Here is a 12,992-nt window from a genome sequence, read left to right on the forward strand (position 1 = left end):
TCCCGGTATCGGAATTCCGATACCGCAAGTATCGGCCGATACCCGATACTTGCGGTATCTGAATGCTCAACACTACTCATAAAGGGACAATGGTCAGAATTGTAAAAACTGGACCAGTCATTAACGTGCAAACCACCCTTGGGGGTTAAGGGATTAAACAGATATTGCGTTTCACACTTATTTCGTGTGTGTGTGTGTGTGTGTCTTATGTACCATTTTATTATGTTCATTACTAAACATCAGGCTTGATATTATCTCTCTATCTATCTAATATGCACATGTTTGTACATATCCTAAGTAATTCCTATGCTGGAATATTTGAAAGCAATGGCACACCATCTGTACATGTTCAGTAACTCCTGTGTTCAACTTTTCTTCAGCATCATTTAAAAATGTTTTATCTCACAAGTCAATTTTTATTTTTGATGCATTTTTTAAGACTTTTGCTGTATTTTGGTTCTTTTGAATATTAGGTTGTCCCTGCTATTACGGAACGAATCGGAAATAATCCTCGATTCAACAGAGCAGAGGTGAGATTTTAGATGGACTTGTAGAAGTAGTCTTTTTTCATTATATACTGTCGACTTGTCCACTTCCTTTAGGGAAGGGATTTGATGTTTTCTAGTGATGAGCGAATATACTCTGTACTCGAGATTTCCCGAGCACGCTCGGGTGTCCTCCCGAGTATTTGTAAGTACTCGGAGATTTAGTTTTCAGTGCCGCAGCTGAATGATTTACATCTGTTAGCCAGCATAAGTACATGTGGGGATTCCCTAGCAACCAGGCAACCCCCACATGTACTTATGCTGGCTAACAGATGTAAATCATTCAGCTGCCGCACTGAAAACAAAATCTCCGAGTACTTACAAATACTCGGAGGAAACCCGAGCGTGCTCTGGAAATCTCGAGTACCGAGTATATTCGCTCATTAGTAATGTTTACCCTTTTTTGTTCTTGTGAAACCCTATGAGAAATGTTCCCATATAAGAAAAAAAATGTTGCAGTGAGAGCAATCAATTCTTCCAACACTACATTCTGCAAGTGATTTCTGAAGTGCATTTCCCACAGCCACCACAAGTATTATTTAGAAGTTTGAAATTAGTTTTTCCATACCTACATTAAACATGTCAGTATGTTCTTGCTGCTAGGGTCTTTTGAGAAACCTCACAGCTCATCACATTAAAATATACAGTTGTGTGAAAGTGTTTGACCCATTCCTGATTTCCCTTTCTTTTGCTTGTTAGTCACTCTTAAATGTTTCAGATCACCAAACCAATGTTAATATTAGAATAAGTTAACAAAAGTAAACACAAAATGCAGTTTTTAAACGAAGACCTTTATTACGGGGAAAGGAAATCCAAACAACAAACAAATTAACTCGTTTATCACATCTCTAGAGTTCAATTTCCCTACCCTAACCCAGGCTTGATTACTGCCACACCTGTTCTGAATCAAGAAATAACTTAAATAGGGCCTGTCTGACAAGCTACCTTGAGAGCACAATAACGACTAATTCAAGAACTCACAAAAGACCCCACAACAACATCCAAAGAAGTGCAGGCATCACTTGTCTCAGTTAAAGTCAGTGTTCATGACTCCACCATAAGAATCAAACTGGGCAAAAATGGCCTGCATGCAGAGTTCGAAGGTGAAAAATACTGCTGAGCAATAAGAACCTAAAGGCTTGTCTCAGTTTTGCCAGAAAACATCTTGATGATCCCCAATATTTTTTGGAGAATACTCTGTTGACTGAAAAGACAAAAGCTGAACTTTTTGGCAAGTGTGTCCCATTTCATATGACATGGAAGTAACTCACCATTTAAAAAGGAACATCTTACCAACAGTAAAATGCGGTAGTGTGATGGTCAGGGTCTGTTTTGCTGCTTCAGGACCTGGAAGACTTTCTGTGGTAAATTTAACCATGAATTCTGCTGTCTACCAAAAAATCCTGAAGAAGAATGTCCGGCCATCTGTTCGTGACCTCAAGCTGAAGCACACTTGGGTTATGCAGCAGGGCAATGATCCAAAACACACCAACTGGTTCACTTTTGAATGGGTTAAGAAAAACTAAATTTAAGCCTTTGGAGTGGCCTAGTCAAAATCCTGATTTGAATCCGATTGAGATGCTTTGGCATGATCTTTAAAAAGGCGATTCTTGCTTGGAAACCCTCCAGTGGTGCTGAATTACAACAATTCTGCAATGAGGAGTGGGCCAAAATTAAGCCTTTTAAAGTACTCATTGCCAGTAATCGCAAACGCTTGATTGGAGTTGTTGCTGCTAAGGGTGGCCCAACCAGTTATTAGGTTTTTCACAGAGGGTCCTGTAGGTTTTGAGTTCTCTTTCCTTTAATAATAAAGACCTTCATTTAAAAACTGCATTTTGTGTTTACTTGTGTTATCTTCGTCTAATATTTCAATTTGTTTGGTGATCTGCTACATTTAAGTGTGCAATACATGCAAAAGAATAGGAAATCAGGAAGGGAGAAAACACTATTTCACACAGCTATATGAAAAAAATACTATTTTAAAATAACTTGCAAATGTAAATCGTGATTGAAAGTATTAAAGCAGATTTGTGAGTGTAATATGCTCCCAAATTTGAGGTCAGTATATTCCAGCTAGGCCTACATACGTTTATTAATCAGGATGGCCCAGAACAAGTTTCATAGTCTGAAGATTGACTAGCTGCTGTTTATACATGCATGTACTGCAATCCTTAACAATACCAAAGATCCCAGTAGGTGGTTAGTGTTGGCTCACAATTATTTCAGAACTCTTTGCTCTGGGGCACCAAAAACACAGATAACTACGGTAATCTACATGTTTCACTATATAATCTAAATCTTAACTTTTATTAATAAAGCCTACAAAAGTCTATAAATATAAACCCATGCAGGTTGTCCCCTTAATAGAATTAATTCAATGGAGTATACAACACCTATATATGTAAATAAGTACTGTAATGCAAACCAATTAGAGAGGTTGTTTGCACAAAATAAAACTTTGGATTTGTAAAAAATAATTAACTTTGTTATAGGCCCCTACCGCACTCACCTGGATCCAGTGCAATCTACTCTGAGGTCACAGCAGAAACCTGAAACTGTCACCATTCTACACACATGTAATTGACCAAGATCTTACTCATGCCTAGTGCAGTCGAAACGCGTCGACTGGGTCATGTCAATCATGTACATTTTTCCTTTTGAATTCACTATAATTTCTTTTGAAAAAGAAAAGGAAAATCCAGTCCTGTTGAGCCGGACTCCAATTTTTTTAAACTTTATATTAGACGTATATAATTAAAAAATTACATATGTGAGTGCGGCTGATTCATCCTTAACTCGTTTGTTGGTGGATACGTCCACTTCAGCCAGCATCCCTCTAAAGCTGAGTGAGCTTCTTTTCTACTTCTTAATAAACCTGGATAGCCAGAGACATGGCCTCGTCAAGGAGAACTGGAGTCTTATACAGGGCTAAGGCGTCCTTCATCCTTACTGATAACCCTTCACAGAACTGGCTACAGAGTGTGGGTTCAGTGCACTTGGTGTCAGTGGACCATCTCTGAAACTCTGAGCAATACTCCGCAGGCCGGTCTCTTTGCTGAAACAGACAGTGTGGACTCCGCCAAGGAGACGCAGTCGGGGTCATCGTATATACAACCCATCGCCAAAAAAAATTCCTTCACCATTTGAAATAACTGTGAGTCAGACGGGAGAGAAAATGCTCGTGCTTGCAAAGGAGTGAGATTATTATCCCCACACGTTGCTACTCGGTTCCTAAGGAACAAGGACGTAACCTTAAGTGCAGTTTAAAGGTTTTCCTGAAAACAACTAACTTGTCACGCTTCCCCCCCCCAAAGAACCTGTCAGGCAAAGCGATCTTGAGGTCCACTAAGGGTTGCCTGGGAATCATGGTTTCCAAATCTGTTGTTTCAGGGTGCTACAAAATGACAGTGCGTAAATCTGCTACCTCCAGGCTGAGCTGCTCCAGTTGCCCTGTCAGAGGATTGATAGGATCCATAATGGATCAAAAAACTGTTTCGATCACAGCTAATGTTACGACGCTGTTGTCGGGTAACTTGGGACCAGGTGCTCCTTCCTTGTCCTTAACGCTAGTGGGGGCCCTAACTCGTCCTGTTCTCTGGATTACTTTTGAAGGTGAAGATGCCGGGGGCACATACCTTGCCTTATCTCCTGAATTCGTCCTCCGTCTGTTCACTTCTCCCACTCAGGATGGGAGAGGGAACATCATCTGACTCTCCCCTATCATTGCTATCATGATGCCGATAAGTTGAATGCGCGATGCAATGGGTGCTCTCTTATTCATGTGCCCCATAGCTGCTTTATGGTGTGCTGCCATTATGGACACACCACTGGCTGCATGCCCCTGGTGGAGCAGGGGCCCTAGGCGGCTGCCTAGTCTGCCTGCCCACAGCACCTGCATATGGATCTCATCATAGTACCTAATGGCAGTATGGGTACCTCTGACTAGCACATGGAAGTCTGTGCAGCCCTCCAAAGAAATGCCTCCCCACATAAAATTACTGACCCATTGCCAAACCTGTCATGCTGGAGGATGTTGTAATGCAGCAGAATATTTTCCACTTGATCTCCAGACTATGGAGAACATAATGATAGGCCAACAATGTCTGTTTGGCCGGGTTCCAATACCCGACACCCCTGCTGATCAGCTGTCATTGGTGGCGGCAGCGGTGGCCACCTGCCGGATGTGCTTGCGGAGCTTGGCTGTCTACTTGTAGTGGCTACCATGGAGTACTACACATTCCTCCTTCTATTGATTTAAATAGTAGGCAGATTTGTAGTACCCTGCGGCAGCCACTACAAGTAGAAGGCCAAGCTCGGCAAGTAAGTACTTCTGGACGGTGACCGCTAACACCAATAACAGCTGATTGGCGGGGTGCCGGGTGTCGAACCCCAGCTGATCAGATATTGATGGCCTAACCCAGAGGTCTCAAACAGCATTCTTCGAGGGCCTCAAACAGGTCATGTTTTCAGGATTTCCTTGTATTGCACAGGTGATAATTTAATCACCTGCACAGAATGATTCCAGCACCTTGTGCAATGCGAAGGAAATCTTGAAAACACGCATGGCTTGAGTCCCTCGAGGAATGCAGTTTGAGAACCCTGGCCTAACCTCTTTAAACTGCAGAATATGCTGATGTTAGTCCAAGACATTTACTCACAGTGTACAAGTGTCGACACCTTAGGGTACTAGATAAACTGCTTTTTCACTGTCATACTGACACCGTGCAATATAATAGAGGCCTTGGCTCCGCATTAATATGTCAGTTCACTGTTTTCCCATGGTAATGCTGCTCTTGTAACTCCCATCAAAGTTTTTATCCTCTTAATCATATTGCAGTAATCATACTACATAACACTGTGTACTTAAAATTGCTTATTTTGCCCTTCTGTTAAGTTAATTTTTCTATCTTCTCTTATCTATGTAGAAGCAGGAAGACTCTTGTCCCTGCATTTATCATTCCCCTCTTCAACTCCTGACCCAACAGCACCACAACCAGCCACCCTCCCCGCCATTGACTTTTGCAGTGACTGGTGGTCATGCAGGGAAAATTGACCTCCCGTTTTACATAGCGCTTAGAAGGATTCAGTTAATTCGTTTTTAATCACAAGATGTCATAGACCTAATGGAAAACCAGAAGAATTAGCTGTATAGAAGGGTAAAATGAGCAATTGTAAGAACACCGTGCTATGTAATATGATTTCAAAATATTGAGGACAAAAATGTTGATGAGTGCTTCTTTACTTGTATTAGTCATGAATCCAGACATACGGTATGTTATTGATGAGCAGTGCTATTGACTTCTCATTTTCAGAGGCAATCCTGTGAACATCAACGGGGTTTGCATCATAGTAGTTATTTAAGTACATATCTGCTTTATACACCATTGAAGAGTATATGATTAATTATATTAAGGGTCTGAAGTTTTAATTACACACTCTTTTAAGCTATAATAATAAATTGAACTTTTATATTATATTGTTAATAATACAAAACTTGCAGATTGGTAATGTGTGTTGTGTAGCCCTGAGGCAACTGTGACAGTGCTATACAAAATGAATGTAATTGAGCAGCTTGATGCCCACCAACAGTCTTTCGTAGTCAATGTATCCAGGCAACTACAAGAGCTCTTGAGAAAAATCAGAGCCATAAACATTGTTGGACATTGATGACCAAATTTGATTCAATTGATATCCATGTAAGAAATGCTAATGTAGGATCCTTGTGTAATACCCTTGTGATTGTCTGCAGACACAACATGTATAACACCCTGTCAGTCACTGCATTTTGGGGTGAGGGTAATGATCTTCTGATGAATGCTCTCATGTATTTCCTAAAAATCAGACCCCCAAAAATAATTTGTGCAAATTTGACTCGTAGGAGCTATAATGTGTTCTCCTTACATAGCAGCAATATAAGGCTGCTAGATCCACTATACCTGTTTTCTTTATTGTATGCTTATCCAGTATTGTATGCTTACCCAATACAGAGCCCAGATATATCCATTATGGTTACTGGAATTCCTAATGTTGGAAAATCCTCTCTAGTAAATGCTCTGCGCAGAATGCATCTACGAAAAGGTACAGCCACTCTTTTTGCAATGTTTCCCTAAAATTTGTAGTTCTGTCTGCATAAAATATCCTCATATGTTTATTCTAGGAAAAGCCTCTAAAGTCGGGGGAGAACCTGGAATCACCCGCTCAGTGCTTTGTAGAATTCAGGTCAGTCCTATTATCCAGTTATAGGCTTTAGTCACTCTACTTTTATGTTGCCTTTCTGTAACAACCCTGCCGGCATCACTGCATGGCCTCCCATCCCCTACTTGCCTGATACATCAACTTACTTACTGCTCCGGGCCATGCTGTGAGTTCTGTCTCCTGCCGGTTCCATGCTGTGTGCCTCATGTCTTTTGCCTGCCCTGTGCATACTTCCTGGCTGTGTGCATATGGGGACGGCGCTGGCAATTCCTGATTCTTATTGAGACTGTGTGCACCTTCCTAAGGTGTCCCCGGCCAATTGCCAAGCGGCCTCTGATACTTAAGACATCCCTACCCATTGGAGGATGCCTGAGCAACTTTCTCCATCAGTTAGTGCCTTGCTACTGAGCTGCCAGGTCCTGTCCTGTCATGTCTCTGCCATTCTGGGGGCTGCATACCCATTCCTAAATCCTTGTCCTGTTCTTGTTTCCTTGTCTGTCCCTGTCTGTACTCTGGTCTAATCTGTTCCTGTTGTTTCCTTGTCTGTTTACCTTTCCCACTCAGGTGTGCTTACCCTTGTGTCCACTCCTTCCTGCTCTGCTCGCTGCAAACTTGCTCTGTTCTGGTGCGCACCTTGCAGCTCTGCTCTGCCCGCCGCAACTGGAGGCTTTGCGCCTCTCTGCTCACCGCAACCTGTGGTTCTGTGCCTTCCTACTCTACTCAATGCAAACCTGCGGCTTTGCTCTGTTCTGCTCTGCTGCACAGCTTGCTCTGCCTGCCGTAACCTGTGGCTCTGCGTCTCTCTGATCTGCTCGCTGCAACCTGTGGCTCAGCGCCTCCAGCGGTTCTGCTCTTGGCTCCGCCTCCAGCGGTTCTGCTCTTGGCTCCGCCTCCAGCGGTTCTGCTCTTGGCTCCGCCTCCAGCGGTTCTGCTCTTGGCTCCGCCTCCAGCGGTTCTGCTCTTGGCTCCGCCTCCAGCGGTTCTGCTCTTGGCTCCGCCTCCAGCGGTTCTGCTCTTGGCTCTGCCTCCAGCGGTTCTGCTCTTGGCTCCACCCCTTGCGGTTCTGCTCCGCTCTCGTTCCGCACCTCGCGGGTCTTTGTCCTTACAGTCTAAACAGGTTCCCTACCTGTTCCCATATACCATTCACACCTGTCTGTGTTCGTGTCCTTCCCGAATCAGTCCCTGCTCCTCCAGTGTGTACCTGTCTCTACCTGTTCCCATATTCCACTCACACCTGCCCATGTTCCTGTGCCTTCCGAGTCAATTCCTGTCCCTTCTGTCTCATCCGTGCCTGCCTGCCAGTGTCTCAGTTGTGCCCGCCTGCCAGCCAGCCTCAGCTGTGCCCATGTACCTGCCAGTGTCTCAGCCGTGCCCGCCAGTGTTCCGTCCCCCAGTATGATTAGCAGCCACAGCCAGACACCAAACTGGAGTGGTACCTGGCAGCTACCTCCCATACAAGCCTGACCTCACCATCAGAGGCTCCAGTGAACACCAAGGTAGCTGCTTAGTCACGCCCCTTCCAGGGTAGTCTGGTTTGTGGCACAGTGGGGCCATACCCCCACGATCCCGCCAACCAGTCAGGGCGCAAGCGTTACACTTTCGCAACTGAAATAAATCCAAGATCACTGATTTTTGTTAATTTTTGCATTCGTAAACAGTTTTGTTTTTTGACAACTGAATATCCTTGTCATGATCCAGTCTGAGTTTTGAGTCCTGTCTGCCCTTTTCCTGGGCTGATCATGTCAAGGGTTAACTTTGCTCCACCTCATTCTGGGTTCAGGTTTGCTATTTAGCTTCTTTGCATCCAGCAGGCGGTGTCAGTTATATTTTCTGCTTTCGACGTGAGTACCTGACGCCGGTAGTACCCCGACTTGGCTTTGACTCTGACTGCCTCTGGTCCCTGGTACTTCTGCATCTTGTCTGGTATTTGACCCTTTGACTCTCCACTGACTGTTATTGTTTTTTCCCTTTGTACTGCGTGACGGTCTAGGTTTTGACTCGGCTTGTTTAACTATTTTGCTGCCACATGGTGGTAGCTTCGCTGCAGCACTGCAGGTCTGCCCTTGCTGACTTGCTACTTTCCTTCCACTCTGTTGCCATCTGGTGGAAGTTGCAGTTACCTGCATAACTGTATCGTGACAATCCTATTTGATGTACACAGCAGTCTCAGTGTATCCTATGTGATGTGTAGGGCAGTGACTCAGCATATCCTATGTGATGTATATATGGCAGAATCTCAGCATATTCAATGTGATGTATACTGTAGTCTCTCGGTGTGTCTCCTTTGTGATGGATAATAAATTACCTAAATTGATGTATATATGTCAGCATCTCGGCATATCCTAATTGATGTATATGTGGCAGAATCGTGGTGTATCTTATGTGAAGTATATGGCTTATGTGATGTATAAGGCAGTATTTCAGTATCTCCTATGTGAAGGATATGGCAGTTTTTCGCCATTTCCTATAATGTATACAACAGAGTCTCTGTGTATCCTATGTGATGTATATATGGCAAAGTCTTGGTGTATCCCATGTAATTTGTGCATACGGCAGAGTCTCGGTGTATCCTAAGTGATATACTGTATTTTGTGGATTATAGGACGCACCCCAAAATTTCGGGTGAAAAATAAAAAACATTTTTTTCCTAATAAAATTGTGGTTTTGTCTTCTATTCCCACAGTATCTTACCTGGCAGTGGGGCATGGATGTGGTAGAGTGGATTCTCAGGACCAGAATTTTTGCGTAAGGAGGCTGGCGGCAGGAGCGATCCCAGATGTCGGCATCGGTGAGCGGAGTCCATTTTCCCAATGATATCCCTGTGGGGAGCTTAGAGAAGGCGGAGGTTGCTCATGCAGAGATTGAGATCTCAAAAGATGAGATTTCATCTCCAGATCTTGTTTCCTGAGGGCTCATTTTGTGCATTTGCCGGCTCTGGTAGCCATTTTCTTTATATCATTGGGAAAATGGACTCCGCTCACTGGGGCTGACATCTGGGATCCCAGGCACCAGAGAACTGCCCTGGTCCTGGCCTCCTGAAGCAGGGACCTTGGCGCCTGTGACCCCACTCCACCGCAGCCAATCCCATGTAAGCTCACTTCGGATTATAAGACGCACCCCCTCTTTCCTCCCAAATTGCACACGAGAGAGGGATCCACCCCACAAGGACAGGTAATCTACAGAAATAAAAGGACGGTACGTTTCCCCCGCATTAGTTGGTTTCCAGTACTTGATGGGAACCTCGTACTGAAATACACGGTGGATTAACAAAAGAAGATTCCTTGCAGAGTTCTGTCCCGCTGTCCGGAAGAGCAGGCTGCTTGCCTGTGGTGCTTGCCTTCAGGCAACCGCAAGCGCCATTCACAAGTCCCGTGGGGGCTCTGTACACATGAGGAAGCAGGCTGCAGAGACAGATCTGAGGCTTGTCTTGATCCTGTGCAGCCGAAAACCATATCCGATGGTGCGCACTGCTGACTTCATGGGTGCAAGGTACTCTGGTAATGGGCTTGCTGGAATGATGCCAGAAGAAAATGGCGGCCGGGGCACACATTGCCAGCTGGGACACTCTGGAACAGTGTTCCCAGTTAGCTTTCGTGCACGAGAGGGGGGGGAATCAACGGAGGACCGGAGGAGGTGGACCCAGAAGATAGCTCTGGCTCCCCCTTCTTAAACGAGATCAGAGGAGCAGAATGCTCTCCAGCTTACTTTGCCTGGTTGTCGTGTAGGACCAAGGCAATCAGGAACAGCAGCCGCCAGCTCACCATCAACGTGGGCACAGGGAAGGCAGCCTTTTCAGTAGCAAGAGCATCAGCTGTCCCAGCCAAAGGAGCAGAGCATCTCAAGACTCCTCTCTGTTCATAGAGGATGCTTTGAGTATCCCACAACAGCCTCTGAAATCCAGTACTAAGTGACAGCTGATGGTGAGTTATCTTCATGAATGTCACCAATTGTTAATAGGTCCCTTATTGTTTGTCGAGAGGCCTAGAAAAGCTAGTGCTAAGAGGAACATGGAGTGTGTGCTATGCAAAAAGCCACTAGCAGTTAACTGGCAGAAGGATCTCTGCTCAGACTGCATCCACAGGACTATTAGTGAGGAGAATCCTGACTTTGCAGCAAGTTTTAGGACTCTCATCAGAAAAAAGGGAAGAAAAAACTTAGGGAAGTTTCTTTTAACTCTGACTCATCTCCATTATTAGGGCTTGTTTCCGTTTGCGAGTAACACGTCCGTATCTCGCATGTGGAAACCAAGCTGTGGCGCCGACACTTTGGAGCGGAGCATGCAGCTCCATGTGTTCCTATGCGGCCGCACGCTCCGCTCTGGAGTGCCGGCGCCACAGCTTGGTTTCCACATGCGAGATACGGACGTGTTTCTCGCAAGTGGAAACAAGCCCTTAGAAGGACAATACCATAGCGAGCCCTCCATTCTCATCCTCCTCGGACAGTGACATGAGGGGCAGACCGTTCTTTCCAGTGGACGATAGAGATAAACTACGGTACTTAAAGCCGATAGATCAACTATGGGCTTAAAAGAGAAGACCACTAAATCCCTAGAGGACGTGATGTTTGGAGGGTTAGAGGAGGAAAATATACACACCTTTTAGGTCAATTGCAAGATCCAGGCACTCATTAGCAGAGAGTGGAGGAAACCGGAGAAAACTGGTGCTTTGTCTTTATTCTCATAAATGAGATTTCCTTTTGAGGAAAAAGATTTGGTTTTATTGGATAAGGTCCCTAGGATTGATGGCACTGTATCAAGATCATCAGAGTTCAGTATTACCCTTTGAGTATTCAGGAATGCTCAGAGATCCACCCGTTCCCTTACAGCAACAGCTGGAGGAACAGCTCAAAAATAAAAGCTGAGGAGATAAGATTTTGTCTAACCTGCTCTTGTTGCATGAAGCATTCCTAGCGGACTCATCCGCTGACTTTGAGACCAGCGGCTAGACCTGCTGGACTGTCATATGCAGCAAGCTTCAAACAAAAGGGTCACAGCGCTCCATCCGGATGTAATAATTTCAAAAAGGTAGCTTTATTATGCCATCAAAGCGACGTATCGACCTAACAGGTCTTTATCAAGCATACAAAAGATAAAAAGGGACGGCCTTAAATAGTGTGGATACCACGCAGGGCACCAATCACCATCCGGCCGCCACCCACAAAATATACATAATAAATCAGTGTTCAAAACGGACATCAAACATTTATGCATTAAAAATCAACTAGCGTCGATATATATAATAGCAATCAAGTGCAAAAATTCTTCAGAATTTACAAAAACAACAAATATAAACAAACCATTGTGCAATCCGCTTCGTGCATTTCCAGGTTATCATGGAGATATTCACCAATCCGCTTGGAGCAAAGGCACAAAACCGGGCCAATAGGATATCACCCGGCTCACCGCCAAAATGTGTCTAAGTGCCTATCAACGATCCCAGGACAATCAGTCCTATCATTATCTCCAATTGAAATAGCCGTAACTACCTGCCACTGACTTACATCATCATCCGGCGTCCAGCCCCGGTCATCAGACAGCGGCGATGTGAGTGCGCAGGCGCACCGCAAACAGGATGCATCCACACCATCAAAACGAGATGCGGACCAACCAGCGATGCCGTCCGTCCGCTCCACACCCACCGCATCATGTGACACAGGGCAGCGCCGGTCACCAAGGCGACATGCAAACATCTGTAGCTACGGCGAGTTTCACAAAAGGGAAGATCCCTCATAGTTTGGAAGACTTGAACCTATACACCTGAATCCTATATTGCACAATACAAAAAAGTCATTATTTCATAAAGAATACATATAAGAAAGTGCACTCTTAAGCAACAGTCGGGGGGCATAAGGAGGGGAACCAAAGGGAGATTACAAGATAATATATGGATACTCAGTCCTAAACATTATTCCCAGGTATCCCAGCCTCCTGACGACCGACTGTAGCCATCCCATCTAAAAAAGAAAAAAATATCAATACATATACTACACAATGTCAGGTTAAAAACAAATACCAACGAATGACCCCATATCGTATATTATCCTATTTAACCCCTTCCCGACCTTTCACGCATACGCTGCGTCATGAAAGTCTGTGCCTTCCCGACCTATGACGCAGCGTATGCGTCATGGAGGGATCGCGTCCCTGCAGATCGGGTGAAGGGGTTAACTCCCATTTTACCCGATCTGCAGAGACAGGGGGAGTGGTGCTTCAGCCCAGGGGGGGTGGCTTCACCCCCCCGTGGCTACGATCGC

The 12,992-nt window shown here is 44.9% G+C and overlaps 1 protein-coding gene across 3 annotated transcripts in view; it reads left to right on the forward strand.

Moving 5' to 3' along the window:
• MTG1 (mitochondrial ribosome associated GTPase 1) overlaps positions 1-12,992 on the forward strand; it is a 374,570-nt gene that overhangs the window by 195,699 nt on the left and 165,879 nt on the right. For all 3 annotated transcript variants that reach the window (XM_077250762.1, XM_077250761.1, XM_077250760.1), the window contains 3 exons: positions 474-530; positions 6,533-6,623; positions 6,703-6,764. In XM_077250762.1, coding sequence (XP_077106877.1) covers positions 474-530; positions 6,533-6,623; positions 6,703-6,764 — 210 coding nt within the window. The remainder of the gene's footprint in view (positions 1-473; positions 531-6,532; positions 6,624-6,702; positions 6,765-12,992) is intronic.

Source organism: Ranitomeya variabilis, chromosome 4, assembly GCF_051348905.1.
Source record: "Ranitomeya variabilis isolate aRanVar5 chromosome 4, aRanVar5.hap1, whole genome shotgun sequence".
Lineage (NCBI taxonomy): Eukaryota > Metazoa > Chordata > Amphibia > Anura > Dendrobatidae > Ranitomeya > Ranitomeya variabilis.